The 26,043-nt window shown below is 42.6% G+C and overlaps 1 protein-coding gene across 2 annotated transcripts in view; it reads left to right on the top strand.

Annotated features, from left to right (window-relative positions):
• The first annotated feature begins 7,387 nt into the window (after nucleotides 1-7,387).
• PKP2 (plakophilin 2) overlaps nucleotides 7,388-26,043 on the top strand; it is a 110,063-nt gene continuing 91,407 nt past the window's right edge. For both annotated transcript variants that reach the window (XM_074403055.1, XM_010337378.3), the window contains exons 1-2: nucleotides 7,388-7,698; nucleotides 25,662-25,774. In XM_074403055.1, coding sequence (XP_074259156.1) covers nucleotides 7,476-7,698; nucleotides 25,662-25,774 — 336 coding nt within the window. In that variant the 5' untranslated portion in view covers nucleotides 7,388-7,475. The remainder of the gene's footprint in view (nucleotides 7,699-25,661; nucleotides 25,775-26,043) is intronic.

The raw sequence follows: 26,043 nt of genomic DNA, 5'->3' as shown, positions 1-26,043 counted from the left end.
GTAATCCCAGCACTTTGGGAGGTCGAGGCAGGTGTTCACCTGAGGTCAAGAGTTCAAGACCAGCCTGGCCAACATGGTGAAACTCCATCTCTACAAAAACACAAAAATTAGCCAGGCATGATGGTGCACACCTGTAATCCTAGCTACTTGGAGGCTGAAGCTGGAGAATTGCTTGAACCCGGGAGGTGGAGGTTGCAGTGAGCCAAGATAGTGCCATTGCATTCCAGCCTAGGTGACAGAGCGAGACTCAATCTCAAAAAAAGAATGTTTTATCACTTTACTATACTATGATGATGTTTCAAATTTGTGAAAGAAAAAAGGGTGTGTGAGTGTGTGTGTGTGTGTGTGTGTGTGTGTGTGTGTTTGTGGGTGTGTGTGTCTGGGGCTTTTAGAATTCAATCCAGATTATTAGTATTACTTTCCTATATGAAATGTAATACTTCAGTTTTTTTTAATTTCAAGGAAATAATAGTGTGTATGGGGAAAAAATGAGACATACTTAAAATGCAAATTGTTGGGCTGGGCGCGGTGGCTCAAGCCTGTAATCCCAGCACTTTGGGAGGCCGAGGCGGGTGGATCACAAGGTCAAGGGATCGAGACCATCCTGGTCAACATGGTGAAACCCCGTCTCTACTAAAAATACAAAAAATTAGCTGGGCATGGTGGCACGTGCCTGTAATCCCAGCTACTCAGGAGGCTGAGGCAGGAGAATTGCCTGAACCCAGGAGGCGGAGGTTGCGGTGAGCCGAGATCGTGCCATTGCACTCCAGCCTGGGTAAAAAGAGCGAAACTCCGTCTCAAAAAAAAAAAAATGCAAATTGTTTATTTGAGAAGAATTTATATACCTATATCAATTAATATATACTGATACTATCCAAACAATTCAAAATATGTATATAATGCAATAGTATTTAAACAATGCATGACAATGAGGTGCCATATTCTCTACAGAGTTATAAAAATCAATTCTACTGAGTTCCTCTAGTATTTTCTTTTTTTTTTTTTTCCTTTTCCCATCAAAGTCAGAGAATCCTCTAATATTTTCATAAGCTTAGAAATCACCAAACATTGTGTTCCCATAGCCGGCAGTCAAGTCACTCAGGCATATTTCTTCAGGCCAGGCCAGGCCATGTCCTTCAGGATGGTTCCTTCTGCTCAGCTGCAGCTGGGCCCACAGGCATACTAATTAATTGAAATATCTATTGGTGAGAGGTTATACTCAATTCACTATTTATTTGAGCACCTGCTAGCTATCTCGGTGTTGGGTTCTATGGCAGAGACAAAGAAGTTCTGACCATGTCCCTATTAAAGCCAAGATCGTATGGTAGGACTCGACCATGTTGTTCCTGCCCTTCAGCATCTCTGAACATCAGGTGAAAGATCCGAAAACCATTACTGGAGCAAATGTGGTCATCCATCCAGAAGGTATTCATTTTAACTGATGTACTGTGCTTCTGCATGCCCATGAGTCATGATTAAAGGGACTGTTTTGAAGCCTCCGTGACTATGAACACATTGTTCATTGCCAGCCCCCAGGGTTGCCCACCTGATTTCTACCTCCTACATCACATTTGGGGTCTTTCAAAAAGAATAGGTTTCAAACCTACACGCCTACAACATATCCCAAATTGCAGAGACAATGAACATCTGAATGACATATAAACACCTTAACCCCCACTGCTGTTGAGAGTCCCCATCAGTGTGTGGTTTTCAGCATCTTACATGTGACTCGCTTCCTTTTCTAGCCTTGGTCCAGTTTCATTATATGTGGTTAATGATAAAACTGCTACCGATTGCCTTGGCAACATATCTATTTGCTAAAAGAGAGATTAAACTCTGAGGTTTATTTTTAATTTTCTACCTGCCAGGTCCCTTACACTAATTTAGGAAATATTTTTTTAAAAAAGCAATATATATTAATAGCCTAGAGATAGTAGCAGAAAATATTTCACGTAAGTTAACATTCATGAGAATGTTAGTTTATTATATTTTTAAATATAAATCAAAGAGCTTTGGTGCCACATTAACGTTTTTAATATCCTCCATTAAAATATTCATTCTGCCCCAATGTTTATACTATATTTAGGCTTCTAGTAACTTCCTGAAATTTTGCATATTAAAATTTCTCATATAGGAATTTAAGTATGGTTAAAGAAAATAAAGATTACTCTGTGGAAGCCCTAACTGTAGATGGTAAAACAATTAATAATTAGTGCTTTGAGGCTAGATACTATATAAATCAAATAAAAATGCAAGGTTTAAACTCAAGAATTTCTGAATCTTTATTGTAAGTTCAAAGCAAAAGGAACTATCGCCTCATAATTTGGTTATGTTAGTTGCATTCCACTTCAACATTCCTGTGGTTCTGCCTTTTTTCTTTTAATCAGATTCTGATGGTAAATGAAAACCAAAGAAATGGAAGAGTTTTTAAAAGTGAACCTCAATACTAAAAGGTAGCAAATCATAGAACAGCCAAACTCTGCAAAATAATTCAATGAAAGGAACCATTTTATTCCATGTTTCGCTTTGTTAGCTAGAAGCTACCTTTCACTGTTATCTCTGGTTTTGCTCGCAGTTTTGGAAGTTGGGTAGGCAGCTTTCCCAAGAAATGAGAAGAACATGACAGGGCCTGCTCACTGTTGGAATATAAGCATATCTAGGCTACATTTAGGGGCACAATGCTAGAGTCTGCATACATCCTCACCCTGTAATTAACTATTGCTAGTGTAATAGGGTTCTCACCTCCAAAAAATCATTTTTCTTTTTTTTTTTGTGATGGAGTCTTGCTCTGTCACCCAGGCTAGAGTGCAGTGGTATGATCTTGGCTCACTGCAACTTCCACCTCCCAGGTTCAAGCTATTCTTCTGCCTCAGCCTCCAAAGTAGCTGGAACTATGGTTGCGCACCACCACACCCGGCTAATTTATGTCTTTTTAATAGAGATGTGATTTTGCCATATTGGCCAAGCTGGTCTCAAACTCCTGACTTCGTAATCCACCTGCCTTGGCCTCCCAAAGTACTGGGATTACAGGCGTGAGCCACCACACCGGCAAAAAGATTCTTTTAAAGAGTTTATGTTTTTCTGATTTTCAAAGGGACCGCTCTACTGAATTATTGAATTCTGTGAGTATTCAAAAATTTTAAACTTTACCTTGGTTTAGTTTGTTTTTTTATTTATTAAGGATGATTACATAGCTAATTAGCAGACTACCTGGTACATAATGATATCTGCATGAGTTCGTTGTTGTTGTTGCTTTGCAGGTTTTTTGAGACAGGGTCTCATTCTGTCACCCAGGCGAGAGTACAGAAGCAATCAGGACTCACTGCAGTCTCGACCTCTCAGGCTCAAGTGATCCTCTCACTTCAGTGTCCCAAGTAGCTGGGACCTCAGGCATGCTCTGCCACCATAAGCAGCTAAATTTTTTTTTTTTTTTTTTTGAGAGACAGAGTCTCGCTATGTTGCCCAGGCTGGTCTCAAACTCCTTGGTTCAGGCATCCTGCTGCCTTGGCCTCCCAAAGTGCTGGGATTACAGGTGTGAGCCACTACACCTAGTCCTAAGTGACTTTTTAAAAGATAAGAGTTACCAAGAGTTTGAAAGCCTAAATCATCATTACTAGCAGTTGTTGAGCTCGTTATATGCCATGTAATGTACTAAGGGCATTTATGCATGATTCATTCATTCAATGTATTCCTATTGTCTGCCTATTCTAGGTCCTGGAGAACAGCAGTTAAGCAAAACAAAATCTTTCATAGAGTTTATATTCCAGCAAGGAAGCAATCAACAATTAAATAAGTCAAATATAAAGCATGTGTGATGAAAGTAAGTGTTACGGAGAAGTAAGCGGAGAAGGGAAAAGGTGAGTGAATGTGTGTGTGAAAAGGTCTCATCCAATAAGTCGACAAACGAGCAGAGCCCTAAAAGAAAGGAGGTGGTCTAAAAGTGGATCTCAGTCTGGGCAACATGGCAAAACCCCATCTCTACAAAATAAAAATACCAAAAAATTAGCAGGCGGGTGGTGGCACGCGCCTGTGGTCTCAGCTACTTGGTGATGGGGGTGAGGGTGCTGAGTTGGGTCAATTGCTTGAGAGATGGCAGTTGGAGTGAGCAGAGATTGTGGAAGTTGGAGTGAGCAGACATTGTACTACCACACTCTGGCCTGGGTGACAGTGAGACCCTTTTTTTCTTTTTATTTCGGAGATGAGTTTCATTCTTGTCGGCCAGGCTGGAGTGCAATGGTGCTATCTTGGCTCACGGCAACCTCCGCCTCCTGGGTTCAAGCGATTGTCCTGCCTCAGCCTCCCGAGTAGCTGGGATTACAGGTACCCGCCACCATGCCCAGCTAACGTTTGCATTTTTAGTAGAGACAGGGATTCATCACGTTGGCCAGACTAGTCTCGAACTCCTGACCTCAGGTGATCTGCCTGTGTCATCCTCCCAAAGCTGGGATTACAGATGTGAGCCACCGCACCTCACCCAAGACCTTTTCTCACAGAAAAAGAAAAAAGAAAAGAGGCTCTCTCGCACCACTAAAGAACTTACTCGTGTAACCAAATGCCAAATGTTCCCCAAAAACCTATGGAAATAAAAAATTTTAAAAAAAAAGAGAAAGTGGACGTCTGGGCTAGGTGCAGTGGCTCATGCCTGTAATCCCAGCACTTTGGGAGGCTGAGGTGGGTGGATCACCTGAGGTCAGGAGTTCAATTCCAGCGTGGCCAACAAGGCAAAACCCGGCCTTAAAATACAAAAATTAGCCAGGTGTGGTGGCACACACCTGTAGTCCCAACTGTTTTGGGAGGCTGAGGCAGAATTTCTTGAACCCAGGAGGCGGGGGCTGCAGTGAGTTGAGATCACACTACTACACTCACACCTGGACAACAGAACAAGGCTCTATCTCAAAAAAAAAAATACAAAAAAGGAAGTAGATTTCTCAGGGCTATTGAACATGATTATGTACTACTCATTGTGTAACTTTTACAACTACACTACTGATACGGTTTGGCTGTGTCCCCACCAATCTCATCTTGAATTGTAAGTTCCCATAATCCCCATGTGTAGTAGGAAGGACTCAGGGGAAGGTAATTGAATCATGGGGTGGATGGTTTTATAAGGGACTTTTTCCCCTTTGCTCCGCTTTCATTCTCTCTCCTGCCACCCTGTGAAGAAGTGCCTTCCGCCACGATTCTAAGTTTCCCGAGGCCTCCCCAGCCTTGAGGAACTATGAGTCAGTCAAACCTTTTATGTTTATAAATTACCCAGTCACAGCAGCGTGCAAACAGACTAATACAACTATGTAGTACTTTCATTGTTCCCATGTACAGAGGATATGGGAATGTAGAGAGGTGTAAAAATATAAAGAAACTTGCTTGTGGCCATATACTTACATGAGGTAAGCTAAGGTTAGAGCTAAGGTTAGATCTTCCTCACTCACAAGCTGTGCTGTTAATCACCTTCCCTCCCCTCAAATCACCCAACAATCCAATAAAAAGATTTCTATGTGCCCAATTATTAGTGCCTCCCCAACAGGATAATCAATTCCAACATTATTATGCTTAAAAAAATTAATTTGAGAGGAAAAAAGTATCTGTGGTTTGGCTCATTAAAATAAATAGGTGAAAAAATTCCTTCCTATTCTCCTGCTGAAGAAAGAATCTAACTGGAGGCAGAGCTGACATTTTAAGTCGTGGCTCTTTAGGCACAAAATAACAAAGGATGCCCCAGCTGAAATTGTCTTTCAAAGCAGCAGATTCTGGTCTGCCAGAAGAGGCAGAGGGAGAGAATGTTTTTGGACGTTTCTATCATCACTTACCTTCAGTTCACCATCTCAGCATCATGGTTGGACGTTTCCATCACGCTATATAAACAAGCTTTACACAAGGTGTAATTTGCCTAAATAGTGATCCACACTGCTTGGGGTGGGAGCCGTTGCTTCCAGGATCCATATCCATATGGCTCCCACTTGGCCACGTGGCCTGCTGACAAAGGGTAGCAGAACTGTCACCACTCTGTTGTCCAGGCTTTCAGTCCTTTGATTTCCTTTTCATGGGCGCTCATGTAAAAAGGGAAGCCGTATACCTGTGCATTAAGTGTGTGTCCAAGCATTCAGTGTGTGTCTAAGGGCAGAAGAGTATGGGTAGGAAACCGGAGACGAGGGAAGCTGCGTTCCCCAAACACTCCAGACTTGAATAAGTGGGGTTTTGCAGCAATTGAGCGATTTGAGGGAAAGTGAACATACAAACCCAAGCAATCAAAGGGAAGATTATCTTACTCAATACCAGTGATACATGTTTTTCTTTCTGCCTCTTAAGTCCAAAGAGGAAAATCAAGACAAGTGGCTTTCTTTGTAAACTTTAAGGTCAAGGATCCTTTCTGTTGAGCTTAGCTCTCAAGTTCGCAGTAGTCAACTGCGTGTGAAACATAATTAATAGCACGATAAATACATGTTGTGGAAGATTCGACTGCAAGTTGGAGGCCCTCTCCATGGATCCCTCTACAAAGAGCCTGTCATAAAGAGGACTTAATCAACGTTAGCAGGCCTATTTAAAAAAAGCATCGTCTATTAAAATTCATTTCTTCTCCAGAGCCTCGTTGGAGTTTCTCTGTGTGGGTGTGTTCGTAAGAGAGGAATGGGTGAGCCAGAGTTACTGGGTACAATTTGTGTATCTTCAAGAGAAAACAGAAGCTCTCAATGAGGAAGAACATATGTTTCTGGGACTGCATCTGTGCAAAAAGTACATAGTCCTGAAGTTGTACTAAGAAAAAAAAACACTCTCTTAAAAAGTCTTTTATTTCACTCGTGTCATCTTCTTGGCACATTTCCCTCATATTGCCCTTTCCGCCTGAGCAAATAGCCCTTTCTTACCCTCAGGTCCAGGAAAACCAGGAAACGTTTCCAACAGTCCGACAAAGCCTGACTAACCAGACAGACTACTCACTCGGGAATCCTGGAGGCAAACCTCAGTCCAGGAACACCAGTGACTCTCGAGGGCGCACCTGCCTGCAAGGCAGCCCCTCCCTGCATCAAGCGGAAATTCATCCTGCACAGCGCCTGGCACCCGCAGAGCGGAGGGCGGCCCCGGCAGGCGGTATCCGCCGGGACTCCGACCACGTGCGCGACCCCGGGCGAGCCGCGCCCCTCTCCCCACCTCCCCGCGGTGGGGGGGGCGGGTCCAACTCGCCAGGTGTCCGCGCGCGCAGCGGGGCCCGCTCCCGGCCGGCGCCGCCCCGCCCCCAGGCCCGAGTGCGCGTGCCCGGCCGGAGCCGCGCCCCCTCCCCAGGGAAGCCCGGGCGTCCGGCCCACGAGGCCGAGCTCCCCCCCGGCCCGGGCCTCTCACCGGCGCGGGGGGCGGGCCAGGGGCGGGGCCGGGGCCGGGCGGGGAGGGGTGGGGCGGGGCTCGCGCCAGCGCCCCCAGCTCCGCCGCGGCTTCGCCCGCGAGTCGCGAGGCAGTCGAGCGGTTCTGTCGCCCCCACCGGCCCCATGGCAGCCCCCGGCGCCCCAGCTGAGTACGGCTACATCCGGACCGTCCTGGGCCAGCAGATCCTGGGACAACTGGACAGCTCCAGCCTCGCGCTGCCCTCTGAGGCCAAGCTGAAGCTGGCGGGGAGCAACTGCCGCGGCGGCCAGACGGTCAAGAGCCTGCGGATCCAGGAGCAGGTGCAGCAGACCCTCGCCCGGAAGGGCCGCAGCTCTGTGGGCAACGGTGAGTGGAGCCCGCGGCTCCCTGGCGCCGCCCCCTGCCGCGCACCGCGTTACCCCCTCCTCACCCCGCTTGCTGGGAGAGCAGAACCCGGTGTTCTGCCCACCTGTTGCTCGCCGCCCTCGGTATGACCGGCTTGCTTGCGGAAAGCACTCTTTTCCATAACCTATTACTTAGCTTTGTCATAGAGGTACCTATGTATGTTAAAGATTGTACATATCTGTCAGTGTTAAAGAACTCACTTGGAAATTTCACCCCTTTCTTTTTCTCCGCCCGTCTACACCCCTCGCTGGTACGGACTAAATTTGGAGGTTCAGGGAGTCTATCAAACACCTTGAGATGCTATACAGAATTTTGGTATGTACTGTCGTTTTCTGGGAGAAGGAGCCCTTCTTCACTTTTATTAGATTTTTTAAATAGTTCATGACCCCCGTAAATATCTTGAGAAAGAAAACCCGACAGCACAGGCGCTCCTACAGCCTATAAATTGGGATTGTGCTGTCTTGTGCAAGTATTTAGGGGCGCTCCAAGTGTAGGAGGCGAGTGGTGGATCTAAGGAGTGAAAAAAGTGACTAGGAGGCTTTGGTCCTGGGAACAAACACGCCCAGGAGAAAGGGGACTTTGGCCCTGCCGGCAACACCCCTGCCCTCCCGGCTGCGCTTCCCACCCCCACCGATGCGGGCGTGGTACAAGGCTGATCCCTCCAAAAAATTAAACATGGAGGTGAAAGGGGGGTAAGCACACACAGGCACACTATGTTTGTGATTGATAGACCTAGGAGGTGGAAGGGCAAGAAGATGGCAAGCCACGTTAGGGTACACGATGTATCCTTTTCTCCTCTGCTAAAGTCAGGTGATCAGATCAACTCCGTAACTCTTGTTTTACTTGTTGTGTGTGTGTGTTTGCATTATAAAAGCACTATGTTGGCTTATAGCAAAAAATTTAAAAAAAAAAAAAAAGGAAAGAAATTGAGTAATTAAGTTGGAATATCTGTTTCTTCCATGTTCAACTGTTTCTGTATGAAGTAACTTGTACATTGGCGAATGTAGGCTAACCCGTTCTAATTTCTATTAGGAAAATAGAAAAATTCTAACAGGCCAGACCACAGTTTTAAAACAGCAGAGTCTGGGAGTGTGTGTATTCATTTTATATATATATATATAATTTGTATTTAAAAACTTGTAATGAGCTAGATATTTTAATCCTCATTTTACAGATAAGGAAACTAAGCAGTTAAGTAACACTGAAGTTCTCATAGATGGTAACTGGCAAAGTTGGTATTTAAACTCCCAAACATGAATTTTAAACCTCTTATCAGTTTTATCATTATGTTTTAAAATTATTAATACAAAGTGGGATTTATTAGATGCTAAGCCTCTCCGTGGCCCCCTCCCATTTTTCTCTAAATAAAATTGAGGACGTTCTGAAAAGCTGGGGTGGTCTAGACAACACAGAACTGCCACAATACCTGGGGGAAAAGACCTTAAATTTAGACTTAGGAGTCTGACTAAAGACTCTGGGATGACTGAGGCCAATCTTTGACCAGTGGAGCCATTTCACTCATTCAAACTAAAACCAAACCAGCTTCCTCCACATGGGGAACACAGGAGGCATATTAGATATTCTTTCTTATCCTGTGAGAGTGGCCAGCCAGGAAGAACAAGCAGATGCAACTATTCCTAAATGGAGGGAATGGAGCCATGAACAGAAGAAAAGGGAATGTTGCTGGGCATCTGTATACTTTGTGCCTATTCCAGAATCTTTATTATATCCTTAAAACAATTGTGTGAGATAGATATGAGAATCCGTCTCACATATGAAGTATGTATCTGTCAGCATTTGCTGGAAGTGTAATCCCAGCTCCACACATAATCTGTTCTCTCTACAGTATAATGCATCAACTGTGTGGTGAATTCAGCAAGCATCAAATGAGCATCTTCATACAGGGCACTGTGCAGGTGCTGAATTAAACACAAAGACTGCTTGCTTTAAGCAAGAAGTTTAAAGTCTAAATAAGGAGACCAACCTCTAGAAAAATACATTACGAAATAAAAAGTAGTAAGTGACTCAAAAGATTAACTAATGTATTATGGAGTTTAGAAGTATAAATTGTCCGGACATAGTAGTTCATGCCTGTAATCCCAGTGCTTTGAGAGGCTGAGGTGGGCGGATCAGCTGAGGTTGGGAGTTCAAGACCAGCTTGACCAACGTGGAGAAACCCCGTCTTTACTCAGAATATAAAATTAGCCAGACATAGTGGTGCATGCCTGTAATCTCAGCTACTCGGGAGGCTGAGGCAGGAGAATCTCACTTGAACCAGGGAGGCAGAGATTGCAGTAAGCAAAGATTATGCCATTGCACTCCAGCCTGGACAAAACTCCGTCTCAAAAACAAAACCAAAAAAAAAACCGGGCATGGTAGCTCATGCCTGTAATTCCAGCACTTTGTGAGAGTGAGGTGGGTGGATCATGCAGTCAGGAGATCGAGACCATCCTGGCCAACCATAGTGCAACTCCATCTCTACTAAAAATAAAAAATTAGCTAGTTGTGGTGGCCTGCGCCTGTAGTCCCAGCTACTCAGGAGGCTGAGGGAGAAGAATCACTTGAACCCAGGAGGCGGAGGTTGCAGTGAGCCGAGATTGCGCCACTGCACTCCAGCCTGGCTACCGAGAGAAACTCTGTCTCAAAAAAAAAAAAAAAAAGTTACTCCTAGTGGAAGGAAATTTTGAAAAACTTCCTGGATGTAGATCTCAAAAATTCAGTAGGTAGGACTGGACAGGAAGATGATTGGAGAAAGATCACTCTAGGAGCGAACAGAATGAATATTTCACAGTTCATAGAGTTGATATGGTAGAACAAAGGGTACTATCTTGGTCCTTCTGCTATAATGCTTAGGGCAACTACTTGACTGGCTCTTCCAACTAAGGAACAAAGCCTTTGAAATATTTTGATTGCAACAGCAGCTTCCCAGCAAGCTGAAATACACTCTGCAGCCTACACAGAAGTACAAATCAGGCAGAGAGATAAGGCAGCAAACAACACCTACTTACTTTAAAGCCTCAGCTTTCTGAGACTCAAAAAGGAAATCAGCTTCAAAGGAATTTAACATTAGCATGCCATGAAACAATTACCAAGGGTGGTTCATATGTATTCTTTAATTAACACTCTTTGAAAAGGTCTGGGGGCTTATGGTGGTTCTGAGTATAATTTTTATTTTCATATTACTATCCTGTCTTTCAAGTTGAAATACACAAGCAATTGTTGAAACAGTACTGGTCTGAAAAAAAATCCTGTATCAACATAAGACTTTCCAGGAAAAAAAAGACCCTGATGATGTTAACTCCTGTTAGCTTCAGGCCCCTGGAGAATTCTGAGTTGTTGACAAACCTGGAAGGTTGGGACAATGGATAAGCTGCTGAAAACAGAGATGAGATAAATGTGGCTGATTGATAAGTATCTTGCAAGGTTCTTTAACCCTTTGACTTCTTTCTAAAGCCTCAGTATAGCTGGGTGATTTTCATTGTAAATCACTCAGTGACTTTTGGTGTTATTTTTAACTGTGCTGAACATTTTAAAGTTGGCTGTAACTCTTTGGGAAGGGGGCCTTCAGAGGTGTATAGCAGCGTTGTGAAGTAAGTCTGTATTGTAGCTAATAGTTAAAATCTTTTTCTAAAAGAAACAGAAGACATTTAAGAATTTCAAGTATTGGCAAAGGGAAAAATTAGAAGTGTCCTTATCCTATTTATTACTCTTGCCTTAAAAGTACTACTTGTTACACAGTTCCTCTCCTGGGGTACCTGAGTAGGGAGAAAGTTGTTTTAAATTGTTGTATTTACCACTTCTAAAGCACAGTGAACAATCTTCTATAAAGCACAGTGAACAACCCCGTAATGCAATTTACAACATCTTTAGAAATCCACCATAAAACTTGAAGCACACTGTTATCTTAGGCGATCTTCCTGATGAAGCTGCTTTTAAATATCTGTGATCCAAGTGAATTCTGGGCCAGGTGCTGTGACTCATGTCTGTAATCCTAGCACTTTGAGGCCAAGATGGGTGGGTCACCTGAGGTCAGGAGTTTGAGACCAGCCCGAGCAATGTGGTGAAAACACATCTCTACTAAAAATACAAAAAATTGGCCAGGTGTGATGGTGCACACCTGTAATCCCAGCTATTAGGGAGGCTGAGGCAGAAGAATCACTTGAACCGGGGAGTCAGAGGTTGCAGTGAGCCAAGATCGTGCCTCTGTACTCCAGCCTGGGCAATGGAGCGAGACTCATCTCAAAAAAAAAAAAAAAAAAAAGTGAATTTGGGAGAGAGAATTGAAAATTGGCTCAGGGTAGCAAAAGAAAGGTAGTAACTAGGTGCTACTGTTAAAAAAACGTAAGACATTGTTCAAACTCTGCCTAAATTCTTCCTTTGACAAAAGGAATCCCAGGAATGAAGCAATTCTGGGGAGCAAGGTGACTAAAGTAGGAGGGATCAGAAAAGGGGGAAAAAAGTGAGATGGCGTGTGGCAGGGCCTTGGGCCTGCTGCTCTGAATGTGAGGTGTCAGTAGCACACTGGATTGAATGTACCTCTGTGTCTGTGTAATACAGCCTGTGAGCCACTTTTTGTCCAGTGCCAAGCAGATTGAGTTCGGTAAGCCCAAAAGAAGTATATGGTGGTCTTTCGTTTTTATTTAAGAAATTCTTCTGATTATAGTAAGTCATATGAAATAGAATGTTAACAAAATGGTGGTTACAAAAAAAAACAACAACAACTTTACACCCCTGGAAATGTTGAGAACACATATTTTAGGAGTGAAATTTTGTTTCAGGGTAAAGTAAGGGTGCTTCAGAATCCATGGAAAGTAAGAAACCAGAATTAGACCCAGAGTAACAGGGCTTGATTATGAAAGTACATTTTTCTATGTGTGACAGATAAGATGCAGGAAATTACCTTAACGGGAGGAAGACTGTTCATTTAGGCTGTTAAAAGACTCTGTTAATAATGTTATCTATATGCCCTGTGCTAGGAGTTCCACAGTCATGGGAACAGAAGGTAGCTTACTTGTATTAAATATTCTGGATATTTGTAGTTCACATTGGCTCATTTTCTCTAGGTTTTAGGTAGGAACTTCACAAATTTTCTCATATTTATTAAAATAAGGCTGTGCATACTTACATTATTTTGTCTTTACATAGTTTAACGTCGATATTACCTTACAATTGCATTCCTGGTCTGATCAATACAAATTACTAAATTTTTGTATTTTTTTCTCTGAGAGAACAAGCATATTATTGGCAGCCTATCTATGATAACAATGAAATAGGCCGGGCGCGGTGGCTCAAGCCTGTAATCCCAGCACTTTGGGAGGCGGAGGCGGGTGGATCACGAGGTCAAGAGATCGAGACCATCCCGGTCAACATGGTGAAACCCCGTCTCTACTAAAAATACAAAAAATTAGCTGGGTATGGTGGCGCGTGCCTGTAATCCCAGCTACTCAGGAGGTTGAGGCAGGAGAATTGCCTGAACCCAGGAGGCGGAGGTTGCGGTGAGCCGAGATCGTGCCATTGCACTCCAGCCTGGGTAACAAGAACGAGACTCCGTCTCAAAAAAAAAAAAAAAAAAAAAAAAAAACAATGAAATATAAATATGTTGCTAAAACCTCTGGAGTTTATAAATGAGACAATTAATATGGCCTATAATAAGATGATTTATTTCCATCTCAGATGACATTCAACAGTTTAAATTATACAATTCTGAGACAAATGTTGGACTTCAGGTATTTTGTGCCTGTATGCAAATATATGAAGACAAATACTATACTTCTCCTAGGGAAGTAAATTAGCAGTAAAAGGAAGCAGTGCAAGTAGAATACGCAATAAATTAGGAGAAAACTTTATTTTTCTGTTAGAGGGGGCACCTTGATCCCCTGACTAGTAGAGTAAGAATACTAAACAGACCATCAAGCCTTCTCATAGAAACATTAACAACCTGTTATCTTTTTTTTTTTTTTTTTTTTTGAGGCAAGAGTTTCACTCTTGTTGTCCAGGCTGGAGTGCAATGGCTCAATCTCGGTTCATTGCAACCTGCGGCTCCCGACTTCAAGTGATTCTCCTGCCACCAAGCCTGGCTAATTTTTTGTGTTTTCAGTAGAGACAGAGTTTTACCATGTTGGCCAGGCTGGTCTCGAATTCCAGATCTCAGGGGATCTGCCCACCTCAGCCTCCCAAAATGCTGGGATTACAGGCCTGAGCAACTGGGCCCAGCCTGTGTATCTTTTCTGTAATGCTATTACTGGTGATTGGATATCGGACATAAAAACAGTTGTAATGTTCTTAAAGTGCTTAAAGATAAACACTTGAGAGCTCAATATATAGATTTAAATAAAAATGGACAGTTGGAAAAAATAACCTTAAGCATTTGAAAATACAACCTGCTATTACTATTAAAATAATTCACATATTTTTATTCTTGGACTAATCAGCTTTACACTTAACAACATTAGTTAGCCAAAGCAGTCATAATCAAAGTTCTGCAATTCCTTGATTCTTAGAATTTGTGGATGAAAATGTTGTTCATTAGAAGCTTAATGGATTATTTTTTTCTGAATCTCTCAGTAAGTATTCATGGGGTGGGTGTGGGGAGGCATCAAGCCTATTGGATATTGATTACTTTTTTCACTGAAGGATGAAAACAAATGGGAACTTTTCTTAACAGATTATATGAACTTATCGTAGGCCACCAAAATATTACAGATAAATACATAAGCCATACAGATAAAAGAATGATAGTAAACATAGACTATCCAAATGTAGAGTCAACCTTGCCGAAATAAACAAAGTCGGCCTTTCTAATAACTTAAGAATAAAGTCTGCCTACATGTTGGGAGAAGCAACTTTTTTTTCCTCTCCATATTTCCAGAATGACAGAGAACAGTGAAAACTATTTGAGCACCTTCCATCTACCCCAAGACAAAAGCATACATGTGACAATCCTACTCACATTTTAGTTCCATTCTGGTGAGCCACAGAATAGATAATTGATTAAGCACAAACTGAATTTGTGTAACTAGGATATTTCTAATGTACAGGTAATCTGACTAATCAACAATTAACTTGTCAAGTGCTGATGCAAGATTGTGCTAGAAGTGGTAGTGTAAGATACAGTCCTTTCAAAATCTCCTTGGAAGAGAAAATAACCTCTTCTTGCTTTAACTTGGCCCCACGCCAATCCATTCTCCACGTAGTTACCTGAGTGAACCTTCTAAAATCTTACTGCATCATTTCCCAATTTAAATTCCTTCAGTTTCTTGCTGTTATCTGCAAGAGTAAAATTATTGAACACGGCATTCCAAGTTCTTCGCGACCTGATGCCTGCAACTTCTCAAACTTCATCCCTGGGGCCACTGCCCTTGCTCCCCACCAAACACACACAGGCAGTGTATCTTGCTTGGTATTTCTACCCCTCCCCATCTCCCTCCCTTCGCTCTTGCCCAGTTAACTCAGTTCGGTTGTGTCGCTTGTAGGCAGCCTCCTTCCCCCCTCTCCTCCACCTCATTCTACAGAGGGAGATCTTGAATGCAAGTTAAAGAATTCGGTAACTGTGAGTCACAGATGTTTCCACAGGGAAGAAACATGAAAAGTGCAGGGGTTTTGTGAAAATACATTGGACAGATTTGGTGAATTTAAAGTAGGACCAGACCTAGCACAGTGGCTCTTTCCTATAATCCCAGCACTTTGAGAGGCACAGACAGGAGAATCACTTGAGGCCAGGAGTTCAAGGCTGCAGTGAGCTCTGAATGCACCACTGCATCCCAGCCTGGGCAACAGAGCAGACCCTGTCTCAACAACAACAAAAAGTTGTGATAGCAGTTATGAATCAGTTGGGAGGGGTTAGCCCTGGCAAGTAAGAAGCAGGGGAGACACAGTGACTTCAGAGTCATTACAAAGAAAACCTGTAGTGAGTATTTTAAAGCAAAAAATAATTTGTGAGTTCTATAAATTCACTTTTTTTGTATATTGGAAGTATAATGTGATATTTTCCATTGAAGTTATAAAGTCTTACAAGTTTTAAAGCCTTAGGAGATATCTTAGCAAATAAATTGGCAGGAATGCCAAAGTAAAGAGACAAGTTACGGAAATGAACAGATTGATTGATTGATTGATTCATTCATTCATTCATGAGTCAGGGTCTGTCTCTGTCACCCAGGCTGGAGTGCATCTTGGCTCACTGCAACCTCTGCCTCCTGGGTTCAAGCCATCGTCTTACCTCAGCCTGCTGAGTAGTTGGGACTACAGGTGCACGCTGCCACACCCAGCTAATTTTTGTAATTTTTTTTTTTGTGGGGGGTACAGATGGGGTTTTGCCTGTTTGCCCAGGCTGGACTCGAATTTCTGGATGCAAGTGATCTGCCCACCTTGGCCTCCCAAAGTGCTGGGATTACAGGCATGAGCCACCACACCTAGCTGAGAAATGAATGGATTTAGATACTTTCAGGATATATCTATTTAATACTTCACCAGGATGCTAAATTACTAGTTTATAATCACAAATTCTACCATTACATATTCTAATACCTCAAACAAAATAGGACATGAACACCTGTGTTATGAAAGGGCTATTTAATGGCTCATGCCTGTAATCCCAGCACTTTGGAAGACCAAGGCAGGTAGAACTCTTGAGGCCAGGAGTATAACATGGCAAAAGCCTGTCTCTACTAAAAATACAAACATTAGTCAGACATGGTGGCAGACACCTGTAGTCCCAGCTACTCGAGAGGCTGAGATGCAAAAATCACTTGATCCTGGGAAGAGGAAGTTGCAGTGAGCTGAGATCGTGCCACTGCACTCCAGCCTGGGTGAGGGGGCAAGACTCCATCTCAACAAAAAAAAAAGGGAGAGGGAGGCTTTTAAAATGTATTTTTGTAATTATCTAGAGCAGTAATTTGAAAGATTGCTCCCCAAATGTCATAAATTGGTATATCAGAGAATAGTTCCTGAATTGCTCAGGGGGCTCCTGAAAAATAAGGACTCTAGTGACTGGTATATTGTGTGAGTAATAACGGCGAGGGATAGTCAGTCACACACTGGCACATGGAATGTGTGGCCTGCTCTTCCAGGAGAGCTGGTTAGTCCCTGGCGTATTCAACTTTGTAAGAACTCATAGCCAGTATTTTCCAGCATATACCTGATAAACCAAGTTGTTTCTCATGGTTGATTATATGAGCTGTGTTACTGGTCACAAAATACAGCACTGTACAACTGTTTATTGAATTTTCAGTAGCAGAAGACTTTATTATGCCAGCCGCGGAGGCTCAGGCCTGTAATTCCAGCACTTTGGGAGGCCAAGGCAGGCGAATCACGGGGTCAGGAGTTCAAGACCAGTCTGGCCAACACAGTGAAACCCTGTCTCTACTGAAAATCCAAAAAATCAGCCGGGTGTGGTGGTGTGAGCCTGTAATCCCAACTACTTGGGAGTCTGAGGCAGGAGAATCACATGAAGCCTGAAGGTGGAGTTTGCAGTGAGCCGAGATCGTGCCACTGCACTCTAGCCTGGGAGACAGAGCAAGCTCCATGTCAAAAATAAATAAATAAAACAACTTTATTAGACTTTTATCTGCTTTGACAACAATTCTTCACCATAGTTTTTTCATCTTTTTCTTTCCTTTCTTTTTTTTCTTTTTTTTTTGAGACAGAGTCTCACTTTCCATCACTCAGCCTGGAGTGCAGTGGCCCAACCTCAGCTCACTGCTACTTCTTTCTCTGGGGTTCAAGCAGTCCACCCACCTCAACCTCCCAAATGGCTGGGACTACAGCCCCATGCCACCACTCCCAGATATTTTTTTTTTTTGAGATGGAGTTTCACTCTCGTTGCCCAGGCTGGAATGCAATGGCTCAATCTCGGCTTATTGCAACCTCCATCCCCGGGTTCAAGCGATTCTCCTGTCTCAGCCTCCCGAGTAGCTGGGGTTACAGGAATGCACCACCATGCCCGGCTTATTTAATATTTTTAGTAGAGATAGGGTTTCTCCATGTTGGTCAGGCTGGTCTCAAACTCCCGAGCTCAGGTGATCCGTCTCCCTTGGCCTCCCAAAGTGCTGGGATTACGGGGTGAGCCACTGTACCCAGCCTAATTTTTAAATTTTTATCTTTTTTGTAGAGATGAGGGCTTACTATATTGCCCAAGCTTGTCACAAACTCTTAGACTCAAGTGATCCACCCACCTCAGCCTCTCCAAGTGTTGGGATTGCTAGTGTGAGCCACCATGCGCTGCCAACTATAGCTATCTAAACGAACACATTCTACTTATTTTTCAGCCTAAGCAAATGCTTACTTGGGCTGTTGTGGTTTCCATCAATATCTGGTTGTTCTTCTCGGAAAGTAGGAATAGAAGATAAAATAAATTTTGTTTGTTTGTTTGTTTTGAGACAAAGTCTCACTCTGTTGCCCAGGCTAGAGTGCCGTGTCATGATCTCGGCTCACTGCAACCTCCACCTCCCGGGTTCAGGAGATTCTCCTGCCTCAGCCTTGCCAGTAGCTAGGATTATAGGTGCGCGCCACCATGCTCGGCTAATTTTTGTATTTTTAGTAGACACGGGATTTCACCATGTTGGCCAGGCTGGTCTTGAACTTCTGACCTCAAGTGATCTGCCTGCCTTGGCCTCCCAAAGTGCTGGAATTACAGGCATGAGCCACTGTGCCTGGCGATAAAATACACTTTCTAAAAATAGCTAAGTCCAATGGAAATGAATCCTGTGTTACATGCCAACACAGGCAGACAAAAAACGAAAAAGAAACTCCTTCGCCGACTCGGGAGTTCGGACATACTATGGTCTTTGATGAGTTTCAGCATATTTTATGCTTTCTTTGAAGCTCCTACTTTTGCTAGTAAATGACTTTAAAGATCTATTCAAACGGGGCTTCCCCTTGTTGGCCAGGCTGGTCGTAAACTCCTGACCTCAAGTGATCTGCCCACCTTGGCCTCCCAAAGTGCTGGGATTACAGGCGTGAGCCACTGCCTCTGTCCTCAATTTAGTTTAGTTTAGTTTTTTTTGTTGTTGTTGTTGTTTTTGTTTTTGTTTTTGTTTTTTTCTGAGATGGAGTTTTGCTCCTGTTGCCCAGGCTGGAGTGCAATGGTATGATCTCGGCTCACCGCCACCTCTGCCTCCCAGCTTCAAACGATTCTTCAGCCTCAGCCTCTTGAGTAGCTGGGATTACAGGCATGCTCCACCACGCTCAGTTAGTTTTGTATTTTTAGTAGAGATGGGGTTTCTCTTTATTCTGTGGAGCGCAGTGCCTCAATCCTGTAATCCTAGCACTTTAGGAGGCCGAGGCAGGTAGATCATGATGTCAGGAGTTCAAGACCAGTCTGGCCAACATAGTGAAACCCTGTCTCTGCTAAAAATACAAAAACGTAGCATGTGTGGTGGTCAGGCTGGTCTTGAACTCCTGACTTCAGGTGATCCACCAGCTTCTGCCTTCCAAAGTGCTGGGATTACAGGCCTGAGCCACCACGCCAGGCCTCAATTTAGTATTTTTAACCCTAACAATAATTCATTATTTTGAGCAATGTTTGTGTGGGTGACCAAACACAAAAATCTTTTTTCTATAACAGCTGCTTTAGGAATCATATTATTCAGAAGGGAGAACATTGCATTGTCCTTTGAAGGCTTCACCTCTGCAGTCTTCTGAGGAATTCAGAATCCTGCCACCATCAAAACAGACCTTCCTCACCATTACCCCCACCCCCACAATTGGTTTGACCTGAATTGCTTGTTATTTGAGAAGGTTGGAATTTAAAGTTGCTCTGCAACTACCTACTTTATTTTCCTTAAAGTGGGCTCCATAAAATGTCCATGGTGTTTTTAGAAGAAACAATTTAGGGCGGACGTGCTGTCTCAGGCCTGTAATCCCAGCACTTTGGGAGGCCGAGGTGGGTGGATCACGAGGTCAAGAGATAGTGACCATCCTGGCCAACATGGTGAAGCCCTGTCTCTACTAAAAATAAAAAATTAGCTGGGTGTGGTGGTGTGCGCCTGTAGTCCCAGCCACATGGCAGGCTGACGCAGGATAATTGCCTGAACCTAGAGGCTGAGGTTGCAGTGAGCCAAGATCGCGCCACTGCACTCCATTGCACTCCAGCCTGGCACCTGGCGACAAAGTGAGACTCTGTCGCAAAAAAAAGAAAAAAGAAAAAAGAATTTAGGTAATGTTGCCCAAGCATGTTAATTTGAAATGTTTCCTAGTAAATCATCCCCTTCTTTAGGAAATGTTAAAAGCATATTAGGCACTGTGCAAGGGAAATGAATGGCTGGAAAACACAGCAGTGTCATCATGCTCCTCAGTGGTGGACCAATCAAAAACAACCAGAAAAAGTCCAATTCAAGCACCCAGGTAAACTTAGCAGGACAAAAACCTCCTCTACAACACAGTGTAAAGTAAAGCATGCATACTCGTTTATCCCTCTTATTAGAACAGACTAATTCATGAAAACATGTGAAAAATTTTTATGCCTTAAATTCTGTTTTAAAACCTTATCTCATTTTTGCATATTGCTTTTGTGGAGGTGAAAAGTTTTCTTTTCTTACCAGTCACCAGGTTTATGGCTGAGACTCCTGTAATAAAAGAAAGATTAACAAGAGAAAATCATGACAAATTTATTTAATGTAAGTTTTATGTGACATAGGAGTCTTCAGAAACAAAGACCCACAGAAACAGGGAAGACTGTATTTTTATGGACAGTCATGCAGAAGTCTAATGAGACAAAGGTGAGCCTGATCTAATGGTAAACTGAGGGAATTTAGCAAGGCTTGTTTGTTCAGATTCTTCCCTTTGTAACATTCCTTTCCTCCAGGTATAGGGAGGATCCTTCTGAAATGAGTCTTTGACCTAATTCAAAGGAAGGTCAGCTTGATTTTATATGGTCTGCTTCAGAGAGAAGGGGTGAGAGGAAGCCGTAAGGGTAAAACTTCCTGTGCCTCCTGTTTCCTCAAATGCCACGTGCCATATTTTGGAATGGCATGTCAGAAACCCATCACTTTACAACTTTGAAAGTATTTGAGGGTATACTTTCTCAGGTCAGCTTCTCTCTCAGCAGTCCTGTTAGTGGCAGGAATTATCGGAAACAGGCATCTAACTGATTTGTCCAAACCTATACAAAGTGGTAGATTGGGGGTTTCAGATGAAATCTATAGATGTCTTCAAAGTAGGCAAGATACCTATTTCTTTTTCGAAGTAAACAAATCCTTTGAAATAGAATCACATCTCAATTTTCAGTGTAAGAAAATCTGGATTTTCATGTTGGATTTGTTTAAAGCAGGTTGCACCTGTGTGTATGATATGTTTTTGTTTGCTTCTATTTTCAGAAAAGGACATGGCTGAGTTATTTTATATGTTCAACGGTCATGATATTATCTTATTCTCTAATTGAACAGAAAATGACTTAAATTTATTTCCATCCTTATTAGTATTTACTTAAAAAAATTTTTACTCAGTCCAAAATTTCTTTAAAATCTTAGAACACAGGTGTTAATTCACCTTTAATCACCATACTGATCTCAAACTCATGACTGCCTGGGTGAATTCATCTGCATTATTTGTTGTTTGAGATTGGCTGTTTATCCAGAGAAAACTATCGAATGTGCCAGCTTGCAGGCTGAATATCTGGAGTCACATCTTTCATGAGTATTCCACAGGAAGAGCATCTGTGGTTTAAAAATTCAGTCTTATTTTATTCCCTGCTTCCAGCTACCTTGTAGTTATTTTGGGGACCTTTAAACCAGTCTCAGTTCATTCATCTGAAAACCGAAGAAGCAGCTTTCTTATAAGAACTTACGTTGGCAAATAAAGAATTCATGTTTACAGAGTATTTGGAGTTGCGTAAGTGAAGGTTTTAGAGGAAAGAGAACATAATTGTTTTTTGTCCTCATATCAAAACAATAATAATCATCCCTCTAAGGCCTTGATAAATGACAATGTCATAGTAGCCACCAACCAGTCAGACAGCAGAGACCAGGGGAAAGGAGGAACCCAGAGTTCAATCCTATTAGATCTCTTTTCAGTTTAAAGCAGGCAATTTAAGTTTCCCTAATTCTAAACAGAGATGATAGTAGCTGGCTCCACATCACAGAACATTATAAAGAAACATAAAATAACTTGAACTCCTTAAAAGAAAAGTCATATTGAAATGTAAGGAGTTCACGTAAGTTGCTTTAAAAAGCCTTGACACCCACAGCAACAATGTGAATATTTAACATCAGTTAAAGATTTTAGTTCAATAAGCCTGATTATAAAACTCACTGATTAATTAGCTATTTGATAGGATATACTGTTTCACTGGGTCCTGTTCAAGGATTCCTACGCATTTAGAAAACCTTTGCAGGATCGCAGCTTAAAGATGGAAGAAGCACGCTATTAATTGTTCCTGAATATCTACTTACTCCTGGCATTAGGGCAAGGGCATATTCCAGGTGATGACGGGCTAGAGAGACTGAGGGACAGAATTTTTCTTGAATTCCTAAAAGTGCCTGCTTTCATCACCTGCCATTTTATTATAGAGTAACAGGAATTAATGGTTCCAGCTACCGTCCATAAATGACCATTCGTATTTTGCCATTCTAGATTGTTCCTAGCTTTCATATATTCAGTTTTCATGTGGTCTAAAGGTTTGAACATAGATATCACTCAGCTAATTTTTATAAAGCTAATAAATTGGATTTCTTATGTATCAATATGAAATAATGTTCTGCCTGGCCACAGCCTTTGTACAAAAGCTTGTTTTATTAGGGGTGAGGGTGAGGGTAGTGTAAGCTCTCTCCCCAGTCATTCCCCCTACCCCGACCCCTTCACCTTTCTACATATTCCTAGTGCTAAGAGTACTCTGGCTCCCAGACCCTTCAGGATTAAAGCCTTTTTATGTTCCCTGTACCTGGCCTGCTAGCTTCCTTTCCCATACCAGCAGGGCCTTTTCAGGCCTATGTCCCTAGTGGCCTGGGGAGGAGAGAAGGAACTGTGAGTGTGGAGTAGAGGATAAAGGATTAGCCTAGGCACAAGCCTCAGCCAACATAAAATAATAATACGAGGCTGGGCATGGTGGTTCATGCCTGTAATCCCAGCATTTTGGGAGGCTGAAGCGGGTGGCTCACCTGAGGTTGGGAGTTTGAGACTATCCTGGCCAACACGGTGAAACCCCATCTCTATGAAAAATACAAAAATTAGCTGGGCGTGGTGGCGGGCACCTGTAATCTCATATATTTGGAAGGCTAAGGCAAGAGAATTGCTTGAACCTGGGAGGCGGAGGTTGCGGTGAGTCAAGATCGCGCCATTGCACTTGGGCCTGGATGACAAGAGGGAAACTCTATCTCAAAAATAATAATAATAACAATATGAATTGCTTTCAACTTATGTTATTTATAATAACAAACTTTAACACTCTTAAAGATGTAACTCTTAATGTGTCTTGAGTCCTTTTCTAAATTTGCTGTGGGAACATGGAAAAGTGCTTTCAAGTAAAGGAGGCTGAGGCAGAAGGATCACTTGAGCTCAGAGATGAGAGTTCAGCCTGGGCAACAGCAAAACTCCATCTCTAATAAAATTTTGGGGGAAAAAAAGGTGTTTTTTTTTTTCCTTATTTAAGGTCCAAGTTCCAGGCATTCTTTGTCATAGAGATTAAAAAGTAAGTGGCTGCCTGACCTTCTGCCAGCCCTTATGGAGAAATCAAGCCCCTGGAAACAGGAGATGCCTGACTTATCTCAACTGCCCTTGTCTCTGGGGTGACAGTTACAAGCTTGCTGCTGCCTCCCCACAAGACTCCTTGAGGCCTGAAAATTGTTTCTCAGGCAGATTGGCTTAGGAAATAAGGACACGTGCACAAACAAAATTTGTGATGGATTTAGATTTTTTTCGCTCTCTGGCAGAAAATAATTTCAAGTTTCTGTGCTCCCTCCCCTTGTGAACGTACTGTTAGTATTGTGAAAATTTGACTTTATAACAATGTATTGGAAAAGTTATGTTGATGTGTTCCCACTGTACTGGAAAGGAGCTGCCTATGTTGTTGTATTCTCAACGAGTTGCTGAAGCCCAGAAGAGTTAATTGAATATATTTTTCCTCCAATTTCTAAAAAATGCTACGTCGCAGAAAAAGAAATTGCGGTTAAACTTAAGAAAGTAGATATCACTTGGCTTTTGGAGATTGTTGCTTATTTGGTTTAGTCTTTTTTTTAAAGGCACTAAGAGAAAACTCAAAAGAAAAAAGAAAGCTGAGAGAAGGATAATGGAGGCAGAAGAGGGACACAAAATACTGCTTTCTACCACTCTCCCTCCTCAGAGAGGAGTATTGGAAGATGTAGGAGACATGCGTCAGTTGAATCCCTGCAGGCTTCACAGAGCTAAGCACAAAGGGCTGACTCCTATCTGTGTTTGCATGAGAGTGGGCTGGCTATGAGACCACCAAACAAAGGAAGGGCCAGGTGATTCCACAAAAGCCATTTGGAGTATAGGGGTTGATTTCCTTTCCTGCCAAACTCTCCTGTTGCCAAATATCTCAACCCCAGCATTGGCCTGAATTTGATTCTGTTTCCCCGAATCATGCTGATCTACCCTGTTGTTTATACAAGCTGTGTTATCTAGTAGTGTTGAGTCACTGTTGTAAGTGTTGCCTATACCTACTTATTACAAAAAGCTTCTGAATTCCTTCCCTGGGAGCAGAGTTCTTTGTCTTGGGAAACTGACCTTTATAGTCCAGACCACCTAAACACCTAAGCCAGAGAATGAGTCCCAAAGTTTTCAGCAGTATAACAACGAATTTTTTTTTTTTTTTTTTTTTTTTTTTGAGACTGAGTCTCAGTCGCCAGACTGGAATGCAGTGGTGCAATCTCGGCTCACTGTAAGCTTCGACTCCCTGGTTCAAGCCATTCTCCTGCCTCAGCCTTTCAAGTAGGTGGGATTACAGGCATGCACCACCATGCCCAGCTAATTTTTGTATTTTTAGTAGAGACAAGGTTTCACTGTGTTGGCCACAATGGTCTCAATCTCCTGACCTCGTGATCCACCTGCCTCAGCCTCCTAAGGTGCTGGGATTACTGGAGTGAGCCACTGCAACCAGCAACAACCAAGCATTTTTATATTTTTGTGTATTTCCTCTCCCTTCTTTTTCTTTTCTTTCTTTCTTTCTTTCTTTTTTTTTTTTTTTTTTTTAAGATGGAGTTTCGCTCTTGCTGTACAGGCTGTAATGCAATGGTGTGATCTCGGCTCACAGAAATCTCCACCTCCCAGGTTCAAGCGATTCTACTGCCTCAGCCTCCCAAGTAACTTGAATTATAGGCATATGCCCGGCTAATTTTGTATTTTTTTTTTTTTTTTTTTTTAGTAGAGATGATTTCTCCATGTTGGTCAGACTGGTCTCAAACTCCCACCTTCAGGTGATCCACCTGCCTCTTTATTTTTCTTTTTTTAAATTCAACTTCCATTTTGAAAAACTTCTTTTTTTTTTGAGATAGAGTTTCACCTTTGTTGCCCAGGCTGGAGTGCAGTGGCATGGTCTTGTCTCGCTGCAACCTCTGCTTCCCGAGTTCAAGCCTCAGCCTCCTGAGTAGCTGGGATTACAGGTGCCCGACACTACACCCAGCTAATTTTTCTATTTTTGGTAGAGATGGGGTTCACCATGTTGGCCTGGCTGGTCTCGAACTCCTGATCTCAGGTGATCCACCCTCCTTGGTCTCCCAAAGTGCTGGGATTACAGGCGTGACCCACCACACCCAGCTGAAAACCTTTTGTAGAGAATGTTTTGATACTCTTTGATCACTTGCCATATCCCAGGGTGGTGTGAAACCAGCATTTAAAAACATTAATGTACACTTAATACTTTGTTCTTGGCCTCCATTACTTAAATTTAAAAGTTTAATACATCGTTGTTACACAGTCTGTAAATATTGATTAGCCCACCTGTGTTCTGAGTTATTTTAATACTTGCTTGATTGCAGGAAATCTTCACCGAACCAGCAGTGTTCCTGAGTATGTCTACAACCTACACTTGGTTGAAAATGATTTTGTTGGAGGCCGTTCCCCTGTTCCTAAAACCTACGATATGCTAAAGGTAGGCTATCAAAGAATGTAACCCTAGTGATCAGATTACCAGGAAGATATTTTCAAACTTCCTAAGATTATTTTTGAATGTTTACTTTTCCCAAGTATTATCATTTCCTAAATGAGTTTTGAGAAAATTGATTTTTGTGAGGATACCATGGAAAACTGGGAACGTGAAACAGTCTTACATCTTAGTGCAAATAAATATGACTCAAGTCAACGAAGTCTTACTTTCAAAAAGGCTTTACCCACAAAGGGGCCAACTTCTCATCATCTGAT

The sequence above is a fragment of the Saimiri boliviensis genome, chromosome 7 (assembly GCF_048565385.1).
Source record: "Saimiri boliviensis isolate mSaiBol1 chromosome 7, mSaiBol1.pri, whole genome shotgun sequence".
In the NCBI taxonomy this organism is placed as follows: domain Eukaryota; kingdom Metazoa; phylum Chordata; class Mammalia; order Primates; family Cebidae; genus Saimiri; species Saimiri boliviensis.
Note: the sequence above shows the minus strand (reverse complement) of the source record. Positions and strands in the feature narration are given on the sequence as shown.